The sequence below is a fragment of the Fusarium mangiferae genome (assembly GCF_900044065.1).
Source record: "Fusarium mangiferae strain MRC7560 genome assembly, contig: FMAN_scaffold019, whole genome shotgun sequence".
NCBI classification, from domain to species: Eukaryota; Fungi; Ascomycota; class Sordariomycetes; order Hypocreales; family Nectriaceae; genus Fusarium; species Fusarium mangiferae.
The window spans coordinates 584,775-607,156 of record NW_024573939.1 but is presented as its reverse complement, the minus strand read 5'-3'; the positions used below and the strand labels follow the sequence as shown (position 1 = coordinate 607,156).

Genomic DNA, 22,382 nt, shown 5'->3' with positions numbered 1-22,382 from the left:
ATGGAGAACTGTAGACGGAACTCTTCCAAGCATGGGGCTCCCCCTGATGATTGAGTTGAGAGGTGTACACATCGACTCGACCTGTGGTGTCGGCCAACTCGAACTTGGACATGTTGATGACCACCAGATGAATCATGATACTGAATAACCAGAACCGTCTGACTGGAGCTATCTTTGCTGCAAGACCCATTTTTGACCGACCTTGTGTAGGTTAACGTGAGACAGCTGCTGATAATGCTTCATCTGTCTCAGTGAATCCAAATCGGTGTCCCCATTCTCCATCCTAGCCTTGTCCACCGCACTGATGGCAAACAATACTGGCACTGCCGAACCTTTCATAATTTCGACCTCTGCTTTCGCCGACTCAACAATAATGTAAATCAGAAGAGAGATAGAGAGGGCAACCTGCACACTTAGAAGTGCCAACCATTCCCACCGAACCTGGACGTATACCTCCGTATTTAATGAAACACCATCGACGTTGGACTGATCAGGAAGGAGTCTGTTCGAGCCGGTATTAGGATATAGCGCAGCCGATAAAGAAGTAGATGAACTTACGTGTTTGTGAGACTGTTAGCCACGTTCGCCGCCATGCCCTCCAGGGCAGTCCACCAAGCTCTCTCTGCCTCCTGGATTTCAAGCGTGGAATTGCCCTTTGCAAGCTTTTGTAAAACCTCTTTGGTGGCTTGTGCTAAGATGTCACTGCCCGATGTACGGCGCATTGGTTCTCCTGCCAGAACGACAGTGTAGCCACTTAGCGATTCATTTAACTGAGCTGCTATTGTGCTCGTAGTTAGCCGACCGATGGTCCATGTGACGTCGTCTTTGCCTGGTAGTTCCAAATTCACGTATTCACCGTATTCATCCCCTTGCAATGCGTGTAACTTTGGGATCTGAGATGCCGACTTGTTCATCCGAACGACATTGTCGACTAGTTCAGGATGATAAGTGTCAACACACCAATAGTAGGATACTTCAATTGCCCAAGGTATGAGATTAGATGCATCCCAATAAATGGCAAAATAATCGAGAATTGATGCATTTTGCAAATGCTGATGTACTAGGGTTGGCCCACTGCCAAGGGAAAATGTTGGGGCGCCAGTGAATCTGGCACGACTTTTGCCCGGTTCAGTCCAAACACCATTCGGCAGAGTGATGTTAGGATTCCCATCGTGGAAATTGACATCCGCCTCGATCAGGTGGGTGACATCTGGGGAAAACCTTAGATACGACGGGCAACCGTCTCGGAGGGGTGATATGTAACGTACTCGTAACCTCGTATCCTATAGCAAGCGTGCTGAATTCTGGCCATTTGCAGTTGGCTGAGGCACACTTAGGTTCTTTAAAGGGGATCGTTTCGGTCACCAAATTATTGATTCCTCGCCTGACACCTCTTGCAATTGCTGGCTGGTTCACTATGCGTATTTGTCAGACATTTACCAACCAAATGTTGCAGCATGTGCGTCTTTAGAAGTTAGTAGTCAGAAGTGGGTGACTTACTGAAAGCATAATTCGACTCATCCTTCCCCCAGCTCTCCCCTAATCTCCATGCCTCTGCACTTCCCTTGCTTCCATCTTGGCCAAATCTAGACGGGTATGTGACGGCAAATTGAGTGATTGTTGATGTGGCAATCGTGGTACTCAAAAGAAATGCAGCAATGATACCAACAAACCTATTTTTGTGAGTAACCGTACGAACTTGGGTATCTTGGAGGCAGAGCTTACCATCCCTTGGTGTGAGAGAGCAAGCTCAAGCTACCACCTAGGCCTCTTGACGCCTTTTCAAATGCTTCGAAGTCCTTGAGCGGTCGTGGCTGCTTGAACCAAACCCATTTGGCTTGTGCTAAACCTTCTGTTACAGGAATAAGTAGTGCGGATCTGCATATGGTGGCTATGCAAGCTAGAACTGTATTCAAAGTGATACCGGATGGCCAATCAGGCAGTGGCTGATTATTGAATTTTCTCAAGGTCATTGTCAGGGTTATGAGAGCGACGACGCTGACTAAACAGCAAAGAATCTCCTGCCACCAACCCTCGATAACCCGCCGCAGGGTGTTTCCCCAGCTCACCCTACTTGGGACAATGGTTTCCGAGCACGGACTGACTTTCTCTGTGCTAAATACCCCAACGGCAAAATCTTCCTGGTTCAAACTCGCGCTGTGAATATGGTCTTTAATAGGTACTACACCAATAGCGCTGGCGGATTGTTTTTGATCGAAAGCTTTTATAGGAGTGTTTGGGTCGATTTCTTGGTCCAATAGAAGCGGCTCACTTGCAGGTTCAACTGACTTAGACTCAATGCTGGTGTGCTGAGCAACAGCATTGGCTGTGTTTACGGGCTTACGCCCGATAGGTAGGGTGCTGTTGCGTTCAGATGCCATATTGTTGTGATAAGAAGTACCCATGCTAAAGAGTGTGGCATCGGACTTGCCGGAGTGGTAATGAGATGAGTAGGTGTTCAGCTCTCAAATCAAGCTCTCTCTTATATCAAATTTAAACAAGCACTTTCTATTTAGCCGAATTGCCTTCTTGCTTTTGTCTGGAGGCTGAAACGCAATAACCAACACACCTTCCCTATTCAGTCATTTCTAATTTAATTTCTCAAACCCAAAAACACTTCGCCGAGATATCCTTGTTTGTGGAATAAGATAATGATGTTTCAAAACAATGGGGCCTTGAAGCTGATACCGAACGCCAATGGATATCTAGCATTTTCGTTAGTAGCCGCCCCCGATTTAATGTAGTCGTTTTTATTTATTATCACCACCAGAAGTTTACCAGTACAGGTGAACTGTGGATTGCCCCTTCTCATCAAGGCTTTGAATACTGTCATTAGGATGCCCTTAGACTATTTGCTGCTACCCCTATCTTAAGTCTGTGCCACATTCTTGCATGTGTTGGCGACCAACATGCAGTAGCATCGGCGAAATGGTGTATTCAGCACAGCCAGCCAATCGGGGAACTCCTGGTGAGAACGAAAACAGGGATCATCTAAAAGGCTTGATCAGATCACCTGTATCTGCTCATCATTGACGGGGCAACATGGAAAAGGCCCTGCCGGGCCCTTATGTATTCCGTCCCTGATTCTTTTGCTTCTGCTGTGAGCTGTATTGGCCGAGACAAGAGTCTGCGGTTCGACTGCACTTTCCTTAACAGATCATGTGAAACATCAATAAAATCGATATATGTCGCAGGAGCGCGAGAAGTTACGCTAGTTATGAGCGCATGTCCGCTAATAGTCCACGGAGAATCAGGCCTCTGAGGGTCTCTGGACGCCGTATTTAAAGGTCCTGCTTCCCCCCCCTCAATGAGAGGATATGGTCAGTGATAGGCGATTTGCCATACTTCTTGAAGCAAGCCTTGATAAATACCCCAAGGCATCACTTCTTCAAAGACTTGCATTGGTCACCGAAGCGGACTGGAAACTCGATAACTGTCCAGTCAAAGTAGATAACTCCTCCTAAAGGTTGACTACTGATGTTTAGCTCAGCCTGGAAGTACATAGGCCACTTATCAACGGGCCTGATTCCGATCTCATAAGAGAAATTAGCCGAAATTTCCATTCTAGCATTACAGGACAGAAGATGCATGTTGAGAATGAGCTCAGCATAGAAGTCGAAGCTTGCTTCTAGTTTTCTCGATCTGTCAGCTGCATAAACAGCAACGCCTACCACCAGCGCATCAGGTGTAACAGCCGCATATGCTATCTTAGTAAGGCTTAGATGCTTCTTGTAATTCCAACTATTACCCATGAGAGGAGAAGGTAAAGAATACTGTGCCGGCGGGATAAAAGCTGTCTGTGGCGCCCGACCGAGAATGCCTCTCGTGTAAGCTTGCTAGATGTTCAAGTTTGGTTCAAGTAGTTTCAGAGCAGAACATCGTAAATTGAAGATAACAGAGAAGTGTGCATACCGACAGTCACAAAGCCAGCCATAACCTCGGATGGGCTGCGATCGTAGCGGTCAGTATTGGCCAATTCGGACGTTTCTCCTGGAGGACAGCCTGTGTTATCCCCCCACGCCGTCACTATTAAGCTCATTGTCGTGTACCTGCGGGATTATGTGGGCGGCCTTCTCCCTCTTCATTGGAGCGACTATTTACATCGCTTACGGCATATACTGCTGCGTTTGCCACCTGCATTGCCGACTTAGTTTCTGGTATAAATTCCAGCCATCTCGATTATTTGCTCCGGTCAATATTGCTGATGAATCTGACGTAGAAGACGACGGCACACTGTCGCCCGCGCCAGCTCTTACCCTCACAAGCCAGACACGTACAAACCTTCTCTGGGCATGTCATGGATGTCTTCTGCTACAGAAGCAAGAGAACAAGAGATCCATTTTTTAATGTTTTGCCGACTGCGGGCCAGATCGTTCTTCGAAACTGCTCATGGGGGCAAGGCATTCTATCCAATGATTGTTAAGCTCCAAATACAGCATTTACCATAATAGGGAGCCCGACAAGACGGAAGCTTTACACTATGGAGTAAGAGCTTTTCCTTTAGATCTTACGATCGGTACTGAAATATAAAGAGGGAAGCCAACTGCGCAAACGAAACTGCCCTATTATGCTGGATGTCGGGAACCTTTGAGAAACATCGGCTGCATCATCACTACCATGACGGCCTGCCAATGAAAGATCTCTTTCATACAATCAACTGGCTCACGCTTCTAAGAAAGAAGACAGAAGGATCCCAGACTTATGCGGAGAACGTCAGGTACGCAATACGATTAAACTACAGGTACTCTGGCACCTTATCTTCGTCACCGGTGACACGACCTCAGAACTCCCGAGCAATCATGTGTATTTGCGAGTATACTCAACCGGTCTCGCCAATACTAGGGGCTGTAGCGATATTCTAGGGTCTCTTATCAAAGGACTATTCAACCAGGTCTACGCGATAAACTAACCATACCTCGACTCTATACTGCTCGAATTGATTTGAGGCTATTTTGAGTTGATAGACCCCATAGCTGATGGCATACATCACTCGCCTCACACATACCATGACTCGCATCGATGCTAATAAATTAGACTCGCTAGATATGGGCAACCTCCAACCTTGGCCTCGTAGAAGAGACACAAAATTTAAAAGTCAATTTTTCATAGATATCTGATAGCCAGCCTGATGGTAGGACTTGGTGAAAGCGACGGACCACATTCGAAAGTCGTTGTCTGATGTATTTGCTCAGCCTTGACCATATTGGACCTTGATGTATCCTGAAGAGTATTATAGCACTCGAAAGCAGAGACAATGAGGGTCATTTGGCTGTCAAGTGGGATCCTCAGCATTACTTAGGAATCTCCATTTACTCAAGTCCAGTTTGAGGGGCGGGCAAGGGTCCTCGTACCTGTGCATTACATTTACGTATTTCTGAGATACTCTCAACAGCTTTTCTTCCTCAATTCTGCCTATCGCCATTCTATGGTCAATATGATCCATTTGTGCCCCCCAAAGGTTGAGCGCGCTGTTACCAGAGTGTCCTACAGAGCTATGCTCCTCAGGTCATGAGGGAAACTACTGATGGAACAGCTGGGCAGGACCCTTGCCTTGAAGCACACTTTGATCAATAGATGCCTAGCTAATCAATTGACTCAGTTCACTTCAATCTTCGAATCACTAAGCTCAAGACATCCTCTCGGGTTGTCAAAGGCAAATGTCCCAACATCAGCCCCCTACCGTCAATTAAAGGGTTCCAAGAGGGCAGGCTGCTCCCGTGAGCATGGCTGCATTAGCAATTAGTAGTCTTGGCTTGAATGGCATTCCGGGCAAACCAGCCTCGAAGGCTGATTCAGTCAGATTTATCTCCAGACTAGGGAGGAAACGCTAATCACAAAGATCCACCTTAGTGACTCGCCTAGCGATTAGCTTTGCAACGCTGACCCAATTGGGAGCACATCTTGATCCTAAATAGGTAGTAGAATATTGAGGCTAGAGCTAAAACAGGTGGAGCAGGTCGCGTCGTGTTCTGCGGCAAACGCCTGACAAAGCCTTGTTCTGATCATCACTCTTCTTCCATTATGAGATCAAGTCAAGTCAACTTTGCACCCTGGCAATTATCTTCCCCTACGAGGCTTAAAGTGGGTCGATAAACTCAACTCTGTGATTAGTTACTTGCTATCAGTCAGCCAACCACGCTACCAACGGCACAAAACAGAGAGCGGGGTAATGGTGTATCTCCATTCCAGCAACAACAACACCTCAAGTCAAATATCGGCTGCTGAGTCAACTGCCACTTGTCTGCACCGTCTCGATCGTTATCCTGAGCTGAGAATACAAGTCCATCAGCATCAATGTCAAGCACTGTATCGAGCGTTGGGGTGATGACACCTCGCACCGTTTCTGAAGCTGATCCTGGCGAGAACTGGCCTGATGATTCAAGTGGAGGAATAGACACACCAATATTCACACCGGCTTCAACGGATATTGGTGTAGCCTCGCCTGGTTCTCTTGGTCTCACTCGCAAATCTAATCCTCACCACAACGGCAAATATCTAATCTACGACGTTGCCCGTGGCCGCGTCCTCACGTGCCACAATGGCCATCTACGCCTCGAGTGGATGGATCTGGAGAAACCCCAAACATACATTTCTGAGCAGGCACAGTGGCAATGCAATGAGAGAGACGGATTTAGAGGTTTTAAGAATATTGCCATGGGGTCCTTTCTGGGTCATGACTTTTGGTGGGATTTCTACGCAAAGGTTTACCATCACAAAGGCTGGGAGGATTTTACTCTACGCCATATGGAGGGTGGCGTGTACCAAATCCAGGCCTTGGACTTTTGGAAGCAGAGACAGGTTTCTGCTAAGGAGGATGGAAGTGGCTTGTTTCGAGACGATGACGGTGGCACTTTGTGGGAGTTTATCAAGGTTGCGGGCTGATCATTAGTGACCTAGATGCACAATCAAGACCGCCTGATTTCAGAAATTCTCTTCCGCTATCAACCAAGTACGGCTGTATGTCCCATTTCTCAGCTCAACTCAACATTGAGCTAGACTAACTTGCTTCACCTGGCCGCAAAGGTGTGCTTACTAATTGTGCAACGGTCGACTTATCCAAACAAGTAGGAGTGGACACCGAAGGAATATATCAATATACATATTGATATGCCCCTAAACCGATAAAGCTTCCTAAGGGCATGAAGACTTAGCTGCGCAGGGCGGCACTGACCTGTGCCAAGGTTAGCCTCAAAGAACTAATTCCCTCAGCCGCGCTAAACGGATGCTCCTATGATACCTAGAGGAACTTCGAAGCTGAAGCTTAAGTCAAGAGACATCCCAATACTGTTTTGTTAATCCGCCTTATAAAGTTCGACATCGTGTCTCGTGCTTTAGCCCAAACGCGTTCTTAGCCTGGCTGTCGTACTGATGGATATGTTTATATTTCCCAGGGGATGGAAAACCTTCAGTAATATCTGGTCTCCTTCGTGGACTCCGGTCGTAAGGTTAGTTGTTCATGTTTTGGCGCGTTGCAATTTCCTGTCATGATAATGATGCAGGGGGGAAGTGGGCGCCGCCGTTGATCTGGCCTAGGGTAGCCCGGGGGTGGTAAACGAGAAGGCTTCGATACAGCCGCCTGGCCATAAAAAGCGTTGCAAAGAGGTCAAGATAAACTTATTTTCCCCAGTTCACACACTTGGTCAAGACAAAACTACATTACTAACGCCCTTTGCGAGATAAGGGCTTCGTGGTTGCTCTATATCATGCACGCGTTGGAAAGACTCAAGACGGAGGTGATCGGGGGCGGTCCAGACCCCCTCGTGGTTTCAGAGAATAGCCGATATTTAGCACGACTTTAGTGACGTGAGAATGAAGAGAAGGATGAAGTTCAAAGTAGATAGCCAAGGCAAACATGAGATCCCACCAGCTCAAAGCTAGAGTTTTAGTGGGAACGAGGAAGAGTGCGAGTGTTGCTAAATAGACGTAGCCTGACGGTCCTGAGCTGAATCCGAGTAGTGTGGTGCCGGAATGTCAAGAAACATGTGAGGATTTCTCGCAAGAAGACCAACATGTCGACGGCCGGAATCATGTGTGGGGGGGCCTTCAGAAGACGCTTTCTCAGTGTCATCAGTGTGTCTATTGCAAAATTAAACTCTCTCAGCATGGCGGTCGCAGCACAATGGAGCCTAGATTCCACTGTGAGCGTTGCTCTTTCGATCTCCCGAGGAATTTCTCATGTAGATACAAGAAATAACATCCAACCTCTAGCATTGCTAACCTCCGATGAGTTTAGTTCTACCATCCCCATGTGCCATGAGATTTGTCGTAAAATCGAAACCGATGTTCTTCCAACAAATCCACCAGCCACCATTGGTTTTCTTAAGAAATTCTGTTGGCCATTCTCACAACTACAACGCTACTCAACTTGGAAAGAGCGCATCTGGCATAAAATTCCTTGGTTCAGCAGCAGCCCTGGTGACAACTGTAGGGCCCTTTGAAGCAGCATCAGCGTTCTATGTAATGCTAAAGAGTGTCGCCCCCAACAAAACGCTACTTGAAACGACGAAGTAACCTAGCGCTTTATTGTCTGCTTTGGAGGTAAGGCTATTCCGGTCTCGATTCACTGATTTAGTTCTAGGTTGGCACAGATTTTCATGCCAGTACAATAACTTAGACGAGAACTCAAACACTATCTTACGAGAGGATACGGTCTTTCCCAGTGCAAAGGCAGTAGATGTACTCATCGAAGCTTTCCGACGGCTGTTAAGAATCGGAAAAGCATCTGTTTCGAGGATTACCATTCATACTACATGTTTCGTCCCGTGGATTATCCCATTCATTCAATGGATACCAGAGTACCTTCCCCTGTCTCCTTAGAAGATAGAAAATCTGTGATTGATCCGAATCTAAACGTTGACCTTGTTATCGGCCTTGATTCTTCCGATAAACTTGCATGGTTCTGTACCGGCCCTTTAACAGTGAAGGTTCATCACAATGTAGGGAGTCCAGAGGAGCCCATTGAAGAGCCCTCTGAGATACGTAACTGATGGACCGGAATGAAGAGCATTGAGAATTGCGGCGAATGGTTATTGGATACATGTAACATGGATCGAGGGATGTATTTTATGCTCTCCAACAATGTCTTCCGTAAGCCGCAAAGGAATTCCTCAACAAGGTCAAATTCGACAACATTACATCAAAGCTTGGCAGGGCCCTAAAGAAGCACGAGGTAGAAGACAGATCTCGAACACAGCAATTCCGAACTATCCCCTTTGGCAGTGATAGTATCGTATCAAAAACTCTCTTTCGCATGCCAAATGGAAAGGCAACGGATCAACCCGGAGAAAGCTCTGAGCTACCATAATTGGATAGTGGAAAGGAATAATTGATTTGCTTTTGGTAAAAGCTCACCTTGCATCGCTCAAGGCACATTGTACATGCCGGCAGTACAGGCCCTAGTCGAGCAACATTGATCTCTACGAGGCCGATGTTTTCTTTTAAAAAGAATACTATATAATAAGTTGGCCTGTGATGTTATTAAGATATAGTAGTTTCTTATTTGATAGATCTCTTTTGCCTACCTTAATCCGCTAGCAGGAACTAATTTTTGATCTGCCCTCTCACTGGCTGACTAATTCGAGAGCTGGTTGGTGTTTCCGATATTCTCCCGGTAGCGCTGAGTCTGGCCACAAGAGGGTGCAATAAGCGCCGGCCCCCTCTTTTCCATTTCGGCCGTCGGATGAACGCAGTAGCCGGCCATGGTTGACTGTTCTTCCATTCGAGGTGAAATAAGGCCAAGATCTGAACCCCGACCTGCATTTGACCCTGCACCGTCGCTCAAGCACTTAATCTCTTACTGCAAAACTTCAACCCAAAGTCTATTCATCCACTACCACTTCCTACATTCTTCACTTCCTACATTCAATATGGAGTACGATTTCAAACCCGACCTGCAAGACGTGCCTTCGAGCATCGACCGGCCCACCCACAAACTCAAAAATATTACGGTTGGCGAGTGTGGCGTACAGTTATTATTGTCAACCAGAGACCATCTGTATGATGCAGAGAATGTTGAAGCGGGAAACCATTCATGGCAGGTCGTTGGCGCTTGGGAAGAGTCATCAGTCAAGGACCTCGCGCAAATGCTAGGCAGTCGTCAAGCAGCTGCCCCCCGCCAGAACGCTGAACCGTCAAATTTCAAAACCGGGACGGGAAAGAAGCTTGGAGTAATAAATGATATTCGGCAATAAGGAAGAAAATTATTTATTGAACAGTTAATCAGCGGCGAGCATACGCTGAGGCACATTCATCCATTAGCTCCTCCGTTGAGTCATCGGCGTCTGGAGACTCGATGTTTTGGGTCGTACAGATACCAGAAGCTATTTGAATAATGTCTTTCGATCCAAACGCCTGAACAGAATTGTGTTTTGCAGAAACTTTTGAGATCACCGATCCTTCCTGGGTCTCAAATAACTGATGGCTACAACTTCCCGTTTCTATGTTGCGAATGATTATTGTAGGCTGCTGCTGACGAGCCGAGCTTGAAGTGTTTTTGCTAGCTGAAATAGAACCTGTGTTTGACTAGTCAAATCAAAAGCCTTCATTTAAAGGTCGTGATTCACAGTGCTGCAGCCAGTACGTACCTGGAATTGTCCTCGAAGGCACAACAGTAAGGAATTCCTTTGTGCACGCTGCTGCTGCATTTGCAGCGTGTGTTTGCCATATATCGTTCTTATGAGAGTCCGCATAGTCACTCAGCCCCCGTATCGATAAACAAGTGAAGCTGTCCATAACACCTGCTGCTTCCATATCGATACAGAGAACATCAAGCTCTTCTGCAATTCTGTCCCTTTCTATAGCGTTTCTTACAACCCGGTTTCCTGATGCAATCCTTCCGTAATGGATGTGAGGTTCTGCTGATCGAGGTGCCCGTCGTCTGTGGTTTTGCTGGTCGCAAAACTCGCAATTCTGTGCGGGAGAGTACTCACAGTCACCGCAAAATAACACGTCTAAAGCCGGATCGGGTGCAATGTATTCTTTTAGACGTTGCAAAATATTCGAGATGTTCTTCTGATGCTTTTCATGACCAGCCTTGAACGTGGTCAAAGCAGTGCGTACATTCGAATCTGGACGGCGAGCAATGCCTTTAAGCTGAACATGATCGTCGAAGCTTTTGACGAGATCGTATTGAATGACCTCATTACCTATCACCACGTCCCCCAGACGTGGGTTATGCGGTCCAGGAACACCACCTCCAATGCCAACCATCAACATCAGAGTTATAGAAGGAAAAGTTCGACGCAAGTGGGTAGCAACTATGGCGGCGTTGTTGTTACCGGCTCCGCCGTCAGGGAGACAGGCCAGAACAATGTTATGTTCGCCAATTCTCCCAAGAACGTATGTGTTGCTGTCATGGGTATCTTGATCGCAACTTCCGTGTGACGCATCTAACATACACTCCGCGGCAGTTAGTTCAATGTCTAGAGCGCATATCCAACCGACAGAATAATTTTCTGGCTGGACTTTTGGTCGCGACAGATCTGCCATGCACAGTTCGGAACTGTCGCCTCGATCTTTTTCGTGCTTCTGCCTCTTACGCTCTGCGGATGGTGTTGGGCTTCTGTCGGCATCGCTATGGCTTCGGCCTCTCCGCTTCGAAGGCATCGGGACTGCAATGTGATATCTTTCCGGACTCTGCAATACGATATTTGATAACACTAATGAAGTGATCTCTGATATTGTCGATGTAACAAAGCAGGACCATATTCAGCTCATCTGTAACATGCAGTCTTTGTGAACAATCATGTATGGTGTCCCCGATAGGTCGACTACAATACGAAGCTCAGGTATGGTGGATATTCTAGGCTACATTGTGATTGTTATTCTTGGCACTGAGCGGTGAGTGACCTTGTTCCTGGCTAATCCATTTGATTGGTCAGTGGCTCGGCGGGTAATACATACAAAATCCCCTGGCGCTTGCAGCAGGATTGTTATTGGGTGTTTGAGTTCTGATATAAGCGCCCTGGCTTGTGACGACATGATTAGTGGCGCTTGGAGCTGAAACCCCGGGCTTTATGGAAATGCTTGGTCAGTCTTTCCAGGGTTCCACTGTTGGCAGGTCGATTACTTTACAAACAGTAAAGCGTCTTGTAGCATACAGCCCTTGAGCACCAGACTCCTTCAGTTAATTGTAAAAGTGACACTTTCTGGGAGGTGTAACGAGTGTAGGTACTTACGAATTGTTTTAGGCATTTCTTATAAACCTCTATAGCCTAGTTTCTGACCTTTATGCAGCTTAACTTAGGTTAATAAGGCAGCTATAGGGCAAAACCTATTAATAAAACTGTTTTACTTTATTATAAAGGTAAAAAAGGCTTTATTTAATTTATAAAAATAATAATTAATTAAGAATTTAAAATCTATTATAATCAAATAAGATATTATTTATTTTTTATATTTTTATATTTACTTAAGTAAATAGAAAATTAAATATATTATAATTTATTTAACTTTATATATTATATTCTTATAATATTAACTAGAAATAATTTATAGTTTATTTATATTTTTAAATACTTTATATATATATTTAAAGCTTTATAATAAAAAGTAATAGTAAAAAGTCTAATATTAATTTAAAATAAAAAAATATAATAAAAATTCTTTAATATCTTTATTAAATTAAATATTAAAAAACTAAAACTTATTTTATTTTATATTTTATTAAGAATTATAATTTTATTAATATAACATTATATATTTTCTAAGAGCTACTAATCTTACTAATTATATAGAGGTTAGCCTTATAGTACTATATAGCAAGAAGAACTTTTAGCATGCTGCTTGCTATAGTAGTCAATCTATCAGCATGACTGAGTGCTCTATATGGAAGCGACTGTTACGTGAGGAAGACAAGTTGTCACGTGGGAACGAGGTATCGGTCTGCATTGGTCTCAAGTTTGAGATGGCGAAATGGACATTCGATTGATAGTTATCTTATGATACTATCTCTGAATCTTTGGAGAAGAGACGTTTTATTTCACACAGGCGATGCCGTTGCCATGAGCCAAGGGGACTGTTACTATTGTGCGGAAGATTACCTGTATATCAATTACCAAGGTCTATAGACTGAGGTAAATCACTGAGTCGTTTTGCCGGCGATGTGCTGGTCGGCAGCCAAGGGCCGCTTTGTGGACTTTGTTTGGCCGACGCCGAGATGTTGTAGAGCTTTCCAACGATGACTTGTAATGTTGGGGAGGTTGGTCGGTCTCGAGGAACCCGTGTGCGTGGAATCGATGTGCGATTCAAGCAGACTTTCTTTCATGATCTCTTGACTTGTTGCTGTTGATCATTACCTTTATCGCGAGCCTGATGTAGCAGATCTCACAGACGGCGAACACGCTAGTGAGAGCAGTGAAGCGAGCTTTGGCTCTTCGTTATATTGGACGTGTTGAGAGGCGGGGAAAGAAACTTGTGCTGTTGACATGCAGCTGTTGTACTTTAACCTTGAGCGATCGTGGCATCGAACAAGCGTGGCGACCCTCGATGTGACGAGCGAGTGGCATTCTGAGAGCATGTTGAAGGAAGCGTCCCTTTTACACAGAGGTAGGACAGATTCGAAAACAGGATCATGAGGCGTACGGGCAGATAACTAGAGCAGTCGGACGACCGAAAGATTGTGACTAGTATTGTGTATATATTTGTGGGTTTCGCTTGGTTGCTGAACAAGTCGACTTGTCGTGGAGCCTGTTGGTCGTTGTGTTTGGGGAGGCGGTCGGCAGCACTTTACCGTGGGAGTCTCGAGGAACTTGTGTCGGTAATGAAAGAATATTGGGTGGCGACGATGCTGACAGTGTAAAGAGGAGAATAGAGAGGAGGAAAGGGACTTGGGCAAGGAGCGGCGCTGCGAACAAGGTGTCGAACGGCTCAACTACCGAACACATTAGCTCTGAGAATGGATGGCACCCAGGCATCTCACCAATAAGGTGCTGCCCTGGCTCGCTGCAGAAGCCAACACGAACGAGACATAAAGCCGCTGGCATCGGACAGCGGCAAATACGAAGGAGTGGTGCTGTCCTACAATCCATTGTTGCTTCCAAAGCGTCGCGCGCTTCGAATTTGGCGGTATTGGTTCCTAGGCTATCGGCTAGCCCAATCGTGTTCTAGGGTCGAATGGCGAGTTGGTCGGAGGCGATGAGGAGATTGTCGCAGCAAGCAGAAGGGAAGTCGGAACTCGAAGTTGCGCTAGTACCCAGAGAAGATGACGCTCAAACCTGTATAGAGTTAGCCAGATAGTAAGAGTGTAGACGCACCTGGTCAACATAGCACACACAGCCCAGGGGACCAAAGATCAAACCAGTTACTGCACCAACCGGCAACCTGTTGACTCCCGAATCACAGCCGGCAAGATCAAGCGCCAGGCCCCCGAATCACAGCCGGCGGGCGCTGAACCAGGCCCCGTCTACAGTGCCCCGGTTGTTCCAAGAAAGGAGGCATCGCGCTCGTTTGATGGGGTACAAGTCGGAATTTTATAGCGGCCTGTAGTGGCGGTTCACCGGGTCTTTGGACTTGTGCTGTGTTTTGTGTTGTGTTGTGTTGTGCTGCAAAGAGGGAAATTTGGTGGTGAGTGAGAGTTGGAGATGAAGTTGGAGAGGTGAGGGGCAGAACAAAATGCACGTTGCGCGTTGCGGGGCAGCTAGAAAACGCGTGATCATGTGATATGTTCTGACAGTGGCAGATTCCATTCCATAGCGCCACATCTACGGTAGGCCGGTGGCTAATAGAACAGCCACACGGCGAATCTTCCAGCCCGAGCCAATGTGTGTTATTGTTGCCTAGGTACCAGGTGAAGTCAATTCACTGATTTACTCGTTTTCAGGTGAACACAACCTTTCATTCGACCTCATTTCTCCCAGAACAACATCTTCGTGTCCTGCGCGACTCAATCAAACATGTCAGAGATAAATACTCAAATCTCTACGGCCGCCGTCGTTGGCTGGCCAAGTGGTGATAGCCTCAAGTACCTGGCCGAGCCAGATCCAAAGCAGAGCAGCCTGACATTCAAGACACGGATCGGTAATACTTCATCCCTCTTCGAAATCTGGGTACCTATCCATCTAAAGCTTACCGACAAGAAAGCACCCAAACTCTCGTCCCTCATTTTGAGTATACCGCTCTCGACCATCGAGACCTTTTGTTTTCAGATCCTCGCGACAGTCCCTCAACCCGCGGGGGGAAAACTGAGCTCTAAGGTCCTTGGCCTCGATTTTAAGCTCAATGAGAATATTGCGGTCCTTATTCCTCTGCACGCGAAAGAACAGCCGGCCCAAGGCAAGACGCAATCTGGTGTTGTTATCGATTGTGTTCGCCAGATAGCACAAATAAAATCTTGCCACGTGTATATCGATCATACTGATTCACATGAGGCTGGGCTAAGTTCCATACGCAACGCAATAAATGGAGGCCGATACCGATCCACTCGCAAAAGACAGCTTGACCTGCAGAGCCTATATCAAGGTCAAGGCGCCCGGATTGCTCGTTTCCCTGCCCCGTCGGACAGAATACCAGCCTACGATGATGTGCCATCATCTTCTTTGGACACAGCAACACAGAAGAGAAAGAGGCCACGGCGAGAGCTAAATGACCAAGAGAGTGAGACAAGCACGGCGGGCGCTGAGACTCTTGAATCCCTGAGCCAAAAGATGGCCACCTTCGAGTTATGGAAGACTTCCTAAGAGGAGGAGAAGCTCAAAGAGAGGGTAGTTACTTTAGAAAAGGAAAAGATACGACTGGAAAAAGCCCTCGATGACCAAAAACGAGGACCAGGGCCACGCGTAGGCATGACTACATCCGAAGGTAAGACGGTTGAGGAGGCATTTGAAACAGCACAAAAGGAGATAAAGGATCTACGAAGGAGAATCAAAACAGCAGAGCAGGAGATTGAAGCCCTCCAACGACAAAACGACAAAGTCAACCTCGAAGACTATGACGCAAAGCTTTTGGAGGTACAAGAGGAGGTAAAAGAGCTCGATGAAAAGTGTTCAGGTATCAACGACAACATGGTCACTCGGGAGAATTTGAAAGATTTTGGAGAGGACTTTAGACAAGCTATCGGGAGAAGGATATCGGGTGATGACTATTGATGGTACATCTTGAAAGAGAAACTGGATAGTTGGGCATGTTGGTCAGGTCCTTGGGTAGCTTTTTATGTATCCTACGACTCCGTTAAAAAGAGCAGACGTCATAGAGGGCAACATTGTCTCATCAACAGAAGAAGTCATCGTCAAGATCAATCACACAAGTCTCAACAACACATGTGCCAACAGGATATAAAGCTTGGTTTCTAAGTCTTGGGGGCAAGAAGCCAGGTTCGGACTCATCCAACGATTAGGAGAAGTGGAAGACGGAAATGTGGTTTATATGAGGATCGAAGAAACTGGTATAGAAATCTTAAAATACCCTATTTATCAATAGCGTCTTCTCTGCTCGAGTCATAACGCCGGCCGTTGATTTCACCTGCTGTAGCTATCTACATCTATTGGAGGTTTGTCTTACACACTACCTTACCCATCCTACCGAGAGTGATGCGCACAATAAAAGCAAGACTGGCCGGCCAGACTCTATACGTGAAATGCGCCAACAAAACATCTACCTTTTGAATTGATTCAAGTTTCGCCGTGTTTTATGTTCTAAGCGAAAGAATGACGTTCTATTTCATCGTGTAGGCTTGGTTCATTGGTTGGTGCTCAGAAACTGGTTGGCGGTCACGACGTGTTGCCACGCATTCCCTAGCACGACCCCGTCACTATAATCTGATTGCTCTTCCAGCGAAAAACACGGCTCCTGCGATGAATACCCCCTAATTCCACTGACAAGAAAGCATAACACCCATTTCCAACGCCAAGAGGGTTTGCGTCAAAAGGAGCCAACCCTTCAATCAAGGACAAACCATACTTCTTATCGTTGCTGTAAATAACCTCACGTTTCTGTTTCGATATAACAAAGGTATGTATGCTATGCTGAGAATCCTGGGAACGGGCTCCGGCCATCGAAGGATTAGTTGATGATGCTCCCAGTGAGAGATTCTACAGGAAGAGCAGCCTTGCCAAATAATGTCTTGAACGCTTTGCCTCGTTGACGTTGGGGAACGATAGCTCAAGAAGGCTTAGCTTGAGAGTCTTGGTTATACTGAGTACCTAGAAATAAAGACTCATTCCTCCACAGGCTGTTACCTGCACCGAAGACCGAGGCCAAGTTAGGACTCATTTCTTTGCGTTCCACCTGCAGTAAGCGCCTTATATCAAGTCATTTATTAAAACCGTGTTGATACTGGTTGTGGAGCATTTCTGTCTTGTTGCGCGAAAATAAAATATCTAGTGAGAGGTTCTTTTCGATTCTGTGAATGCTTCTCCCGAGTCTAGTAGACTTCAGTATGGGGCGGCAGCTATTGAGAACCAATGAGTGATGTCCGCGCTCACATTCACAGTGACAATGACAATACCTAAAGTCAGGTAACACAGTATTTGCCCAGGCACACATCTTCCATCTTCTCGTGTCCTTCTCTTCGTCCCATCAACACAACGTCAGAAAGATAAGGTATAGGCCACACTGCAACCGGAACAGAATTCCGAAACTCATCCTCAGGACGAGCGCGTCCGCCTCCTATCGATGAAAGATCGGGCAGTGCAGAAGAGACTCCCTCGCTTCCTCGCCGATTTGCTGAGAGGAGCAGGGCTTGTCAGTCGCCTGTTGTCCATATGGCAGGATGTTTTCCGTGCTTTCGGCTCTTTCGTTGGCTCGAGTTTGGGTGTTCAGCGTATGCCAACTTACTGGGTGCCTGAACATCCTCCACGTCAACAAAGACTGATGTCTCCGACAATGAATTCTTTTAAGCCGGCAAGTACATTTTCTACCCTAAGCTGTGCTGAAGTTTTACCTTTTGGAGATATGTCATCTTCACAGATTCCTAGCTTGAGGTCGAGGCCGTCACTCTTGAATAGGAACTGGAGGTCGAGATCCATGTTACTCTCGAGTAGGAATCAGAGAACGAGATCATGTATCTAACTGAGCCTCTCTCTGCATCTGTCGAAAAGGCATTCGAGCTTGTTTTCAAGCCCGATGATCAAAATCAGCGAGGATTAGTTGCCTTTAAGTTGCCTCTCTACCTTGAAGGCACGGATCACTAGCATAGCCAACTGGGCGTGGCCTGTGCATATCGATAAGCTCACATGAATCGTGATAGTTGCAGGTCACGGAATGTGAGATGAACCTGGAAATCATGAGAGTCCAAAAAAAGTGACGATGCAATTACCTAAATGTTACCCGAAGCACAACACCAAGTCTATCTCTAGAGAAAACCCCAAAATTCATCAATACATGAAAAGCGACAACATCCGTCGGCACCAACACAACACCTCAATTACATCCTCGACCGCATCGCGCACAGCCGACACAACCCATCTCATCACCCTCCTCACACTGAGGTGCATCTTTTCGGGTAAAGATTCCACCACCCGGTCCCTTGTAGCACGACAGGTGACGCTCGTACTCAAAGAACATGAACTGGTGCTCGGCAACAGGGCGAATGATGTCCTGCAAGACCCAGGAGAGTTGACCTCTAGGATATCCTGCCCAATGGACAAGATATTCGCATTTTCCAGTGCGGTAAATCTTTCGAGTACCAAGGACTTGTCGAATGACTGAGTTGTCGAAGGTTATGTCTGACGAGGGAGATCCTGGAAACTTGTCTTGTTCTTGAATGAACGAAGGATCTCGTGGATCTTTGCCGTCACAAAGTGCATCGTAACTCGGCCAATAGCCAGGGGCGCTAGGCATTGGCCAACCGTTGATAACGGAGGGTTGGCGACATTCCAGGTATGCAGATAGAGGGCGTTTGGCGCCAAGAGATAAACCTTCGGGACCAAGAGCTGACCGCCGACGCTTGGCGGAGTCATGATGTCCCTCATGATCCTCCAAGTAAGCCTTTACCGCAGCCCTTGCCCGATAGCCAAAGCTATCGAAGGTAGGGAATTCATGGGATTGCTCAGAAAGCGGAGAGATCGGGGACTCAGGCGTGCTCAAGTCTAAGCTCAGATTGTTTGTAATATTATGGAATGGCATTAATGAGGTTACTTACCTGCTCGACGATAGTCATCTGGAGTCAGGTTGAAGAAGACGGGGTCATTGAGCAGGTCAGACATGTTGACTCTGTTCAGAATTTGTTATGGTCTGCAAAATGATCAGAAGCTGAGATTGAGTTGGAAAGATCATAGTTGGGAATGCCGGCGCGATGAAGCGTTTTAAGTATATCGGACAACAAAGCTCTTTGATGAACTTGCTGCATGCAGTGAGCTCTGTTTGCTGCAAGTCTGGATTTGCATCACTGCAGGATAAAGACTGAAATTGCGGTGAATTCAAATTCCTTTGAGCTTTTAATGCACATCTGTGTAGATATCGTTTGTCTCACTGCAGTATAAAGAATGGGCTTGCGTTGAATTTTGTTTTTTCTGAGATTTTCAAAGCATGCCTACGGGCCATGAGAAGACAAGGAAACATGAGGTCAATGATTGATGAAGGCAATTTAAAGGTCTTGAAAGCCTGCATTTGGCACATGTAATGCTTGTCGCATAGACCTTTGTTCCAAGTCACGAAAGGTGAATGACAAGTAGAACATATATCCATGTAGTTTTGCTTGCATTCAAGCAAAGTCTCTGTTACGACCTCCGCTCATGATGGTGAAGATGCTGCCAGGCGGTGTCAAGGTGGAACCAACTTCATGTTTAGCGTCTGCGAACCCAGCAACACTTAATGACACCAGCTGATACTGTATTAACGAAATTAAATGTGGAAGTTGTCGATAAGTGTACTATATGGCTCTTTTGCGCATCTCTTCTCCTTTTGCTGACATTTATTGAAGTCTAAACTCCTGGTGCTCTAGTATAGACTGCATGTATGTAGTTTAAAGTGAGCATTTGCAATTATACAAGCCAACAGATGAACCATATCAGTAAATCACCAACCAATGATAGACAAAAAGTTCTTCATATGTCCGAGTGGCGCAGTACAATTTTTAACAGATGCCATTTGTCCAGTTTATTCACGACACATAAGATCAAGGCCCTCTACAGCTTTAGTATATGTGCAGTCTGAGTTTGGACTACACTTATGCAGTGTAAAACTACGTAAATCTAGTATGAACCTCAATGCTTGGCAGCAGAATATGTGCCTCACAACCACGAGACACTTTGCTCTCATTTGCAGGCGAATACAAACTCATATTCCACTTCCACCACCTAACTAGAGTACATTCTTGTGTTCCTAGGGATCAAGAATCAATTGATCAACATTTCCTTGTCTCAGTCAGACCGCTCGTCTTTCCGTCAGAGTCTCCGCTCATACATGAGATCATCAACGCCTAACTCACCCAAAAATCGAATCCAGATTAGAGATAAATCCCCAGGGCTCTCCAAGGAAGAACCTAAATGGCCGATGAAACCTCAGGCGGCCACTCAACCCATTGCATAGCATATCCAAAAGTCTCAGCGAGCACGAGCCATACAGTTGAACGGTGTCGCAGGAAAAGGCTCTCGCTCCATCCATATTGTTCGATTGCCGAACGGGTTTCAACGGCCAAGATTCATGCTAGTACGGTAGCGATACGCATGGCACAAGAGGGAAACTTGACAGCGACAAGCTGCAAGACATAAGGGACGACGCCGAAAGTGAAGCAGTAGACCGGAAACCAAATTCGCAAGGCGAGGCCCTGGTCTGTGTAGGCCCATGACACTGCGAGGTTGGCGCCAAGGCCCGCAAGGACACCTGGCCAGCAAATCTCGACTTTAGGTTGTCCTGCGGGAGAGGGAAGGAGGCTGAGGATACGGGTCGGCATTATGACGGAATAGAAGAATACAGCAGGGACAAGAAGAAGCATGTGCGTGAGGCCGATGTGGCCTCCGGTAAGCATGGCAGCAAGATTCCAGAGGCAAGGGTTGATAGGAGGGGTTCCTGGCTCTAGCTGAAAGATTGGCTCGGGCCAAAGCCAAGCAACTGAAAAGAATTAGTGATGCTAACCGAGTGTTCTGGAATATCTTACCGAGCGAAACAAGTGCTAGCATGTTTGCACGTAGATAAGATGAATCGCAGTAGAATATGAGTTGAGTGTTGTTATGGAATATGCGCTTGTTGCGTTGCTAGAGGGGAGTTGGGAAAAGTGCGAAGAGAGAGAATGCATCTGATGAAGAAGAATTTATATGCCGCGCATTTCAATCGGTTACGGGCGGTGAATTCCCGCTGGATTGATCCAATATGCAGGTCCCCGTCAAGAGCAACATCACCAGTCGGAGAGATGTGGTGACTTTACACGACCTCAAAGAAATACAGCAATTCAACCCCATTCAATTTCACGCTCTCAAAGCAAGAACGCCGACGAGGTGACAAGCTGCATCATGATAAAACCGTGGGAATTAAGATTCTCAGACACTACTGAAAAGAGAAACGATTGTCATTTCCCTCAATTAACTTATCAGATGTCATTCACGTTGCGGCTGATCTGTAGTATCCTGGTCAAGCCGCCATCAGAACAAAGAGCATTCAAAACAACCAGGCTGCTGGGTGAGTCACCAGGCTTCAACCACTTAAATATAGCTTTCTGCATCTTCATCGTATCGCCTACCTTTTTTCTTCCATCACTCACCAGAGCTCCCATCTGTATTGGCGTTTTACTACAGAGTTGGTATTTCACCATTCCCTTAGCTTATCTCTTATAATGAACAACTTTCTACATCTTCATCGCGTCACGCACCATCCCCTTCTCACTTATCAAAATTCCCACTCATTATTGACATCCTACCACGAAGTTTGCACTTAATCAACTCATCCATCAATTGAACACGTCGATTCTCCATCATATTCATTCATCATGACCAACAGAACCGAACGAGCTAAGCGAATGGAGAAGCTGCATCGGCGGGGCCGTGAGCTCCGACGATTATTTGTCGTACACGTCCGCTACGGCGGATCAAACCCTTCGAGCTATAACACGGGGGACCTGTATTACGTGATCAAATTCTGCCCGTTATCAGAAGCCCGGCTGCATGAGCATCACAGAGATCCAATTTGGATCAGCGACTACCAAGGCATGCTTAATATTCGGGAGAAATGGCGCGTCTCTATGAAGAAGTATCATGGTGATTTGCCTAAAAATTACGAAGGGCAAATCTTTCGTGTTGATTCGAAACGGGAACCCTCGATTGAAGAAGGGATGGCTGGTTACTTCCAGCCTGAGAGACGCCTGTAGCAGAAGTCACTGTATCTACCGCCTCCACACCACCAGCCTGCGGCCTTGTTTCTGCCAGAAGCTCAGGAGGAACAAAGAGGCAAGGACCATATTATGCCGCCGCCTCCGCAACCCGCCCGCCTCCCATCCCTACAACATCAACCTGCCC

At 46.4% G+C, this 22,382-nt stretch overlaps 7 protein-coding genes across 7 annotated transcripts; 2 read left to right on the top strand and 5 right to left on the bottom strand.

The window, feature by feature from the left end:
- Positions 1-168: 168 nt before the first annotated feature.
- Positions 169-2,381, bottom strand: FMAN_15359 (uncharacterized protein; the record flags this gene model as incomplete). The annotated part of the gene is made up of 5 exons (XM_041824959.1): positions 169-502; positions 559-1,210; positions 1,269-1,415; positions 1,501-1,673; positions 1,726-2,381. The coding sequence occupies 5 exons, from the start codon at positions 2,379-2,381 to the stop codon at positions 169-171; spliced, it is 1,962 nt and encodes a 653-aa protein (XP_041690387.1).
- A 3,913-nt stretch (positions 2,382-6,294) lies between these two features.
- Positions 6,295-6,882, top strand: FMAN_15358 (uncharacterized protein; the record flags this gene model as incomplete). The annotated part of the gene is made up of 1 exon (XM_041824958.1): positions 6,295-6,882. One exon carries the CDS (start codon positions 6,295-6,297, stop codon positions 6,880-6,882), a length of 588 nt encoding a protein of 195 aa, XP_041690386.1.
- A 3,336-nt stretch (positions 6,883-10,218) lies between these two features.
- On the bottom strand, positions 10,219-11,604 carry FMAN_15357 (uncharacterized protein; the record flags this gene model as incomplete). Its single annotated transcript, XM_041824957.1, has 2 exons — positions 10,219-10,511; positions 10,584-11,604. 2 exons carry the CDS (start codon positions 11,602-11,604, stop codon positions 10,219-10,221), a joined length of 1,314 nt encoding a protein of 437 aa, XP_041690385.1.
- Positions 11,605-13,622: 2,018 nt separating this feature from the next.
- Positions 13,623-13,982, bottom strand: FMAN_15356 (uncharacterized protein; the record flags this gene model as incomplete). Its single annotated transcript, XM_041824955.1, has 2 exons — positions 13,623-13,870; positions 13,919-13,982. The coding sequence occupies 2 exons, from the start codon at positions 13,980-13,982 to the stop codon at positions 13,623-13,625; spliced, it is 312 nt and encodes a 103-aa protein (XP_041690384.1).
- Positions 13,983-14,891: 909 nt separating this feature from the next.
- On the top strand, positions 14,892-16,082 carry FMAN_16243 (uncharacterized protein; the record flags this gene model as incomplete). The annotated part of the gene is made up of 2 exons (XM_041824954.1): positions 14,892-15,591; positions 15,676-16,082. The coding sequence occupies 2 exons, from the start codon at positions 14,892-14,894 to the stop codon at positions 16,080-16,082; spliced, it is 1,107 nt and encodes a 368-aa protein (XP_041690383.1).
- Positions 16,083-18,354: 2,272 nt separating this feature from the next.
- FMAN_15355 (uncharacterized protein) lies at positions 18,355-19,139 on the bottom strand (the record flags this gene model as incomplete). The annotated part of the gene is made up of 2 exons (XM_041824953.1): positions 18,355-19,022; positions 19,076-19,139. The coding sequence occupies 2 exons, from the start codon at positions 19,137-19,139 to the stop codon at positions 18,355-18,357; spliced, it is 732 nt and encodes a 243-aa protein (XP_041690382.1).
- A 1,436-nt stretch (positions 19,140-20,575) lies between these two features.
- On the bottom strand, positions 20,576-21,053 carry FMAN_16242 (uncharacterized protein; the record flags this gene model as incomplete). The annotated part of the gene is made up of 2 exons (XM_041824952.1): positions 20,576-20,985; positions 21,032-21,053. The coding sequence occupies 2 exons, from the start codon at positions 21,051-21,053 to the stop codon at positions 20,576-20,578; spliced, it is 432 nt and encodes a 143-aa protein (XP_041690381.1).
- Positions 21,054-22,382: the final 1,329 nt, after the last annotated feature.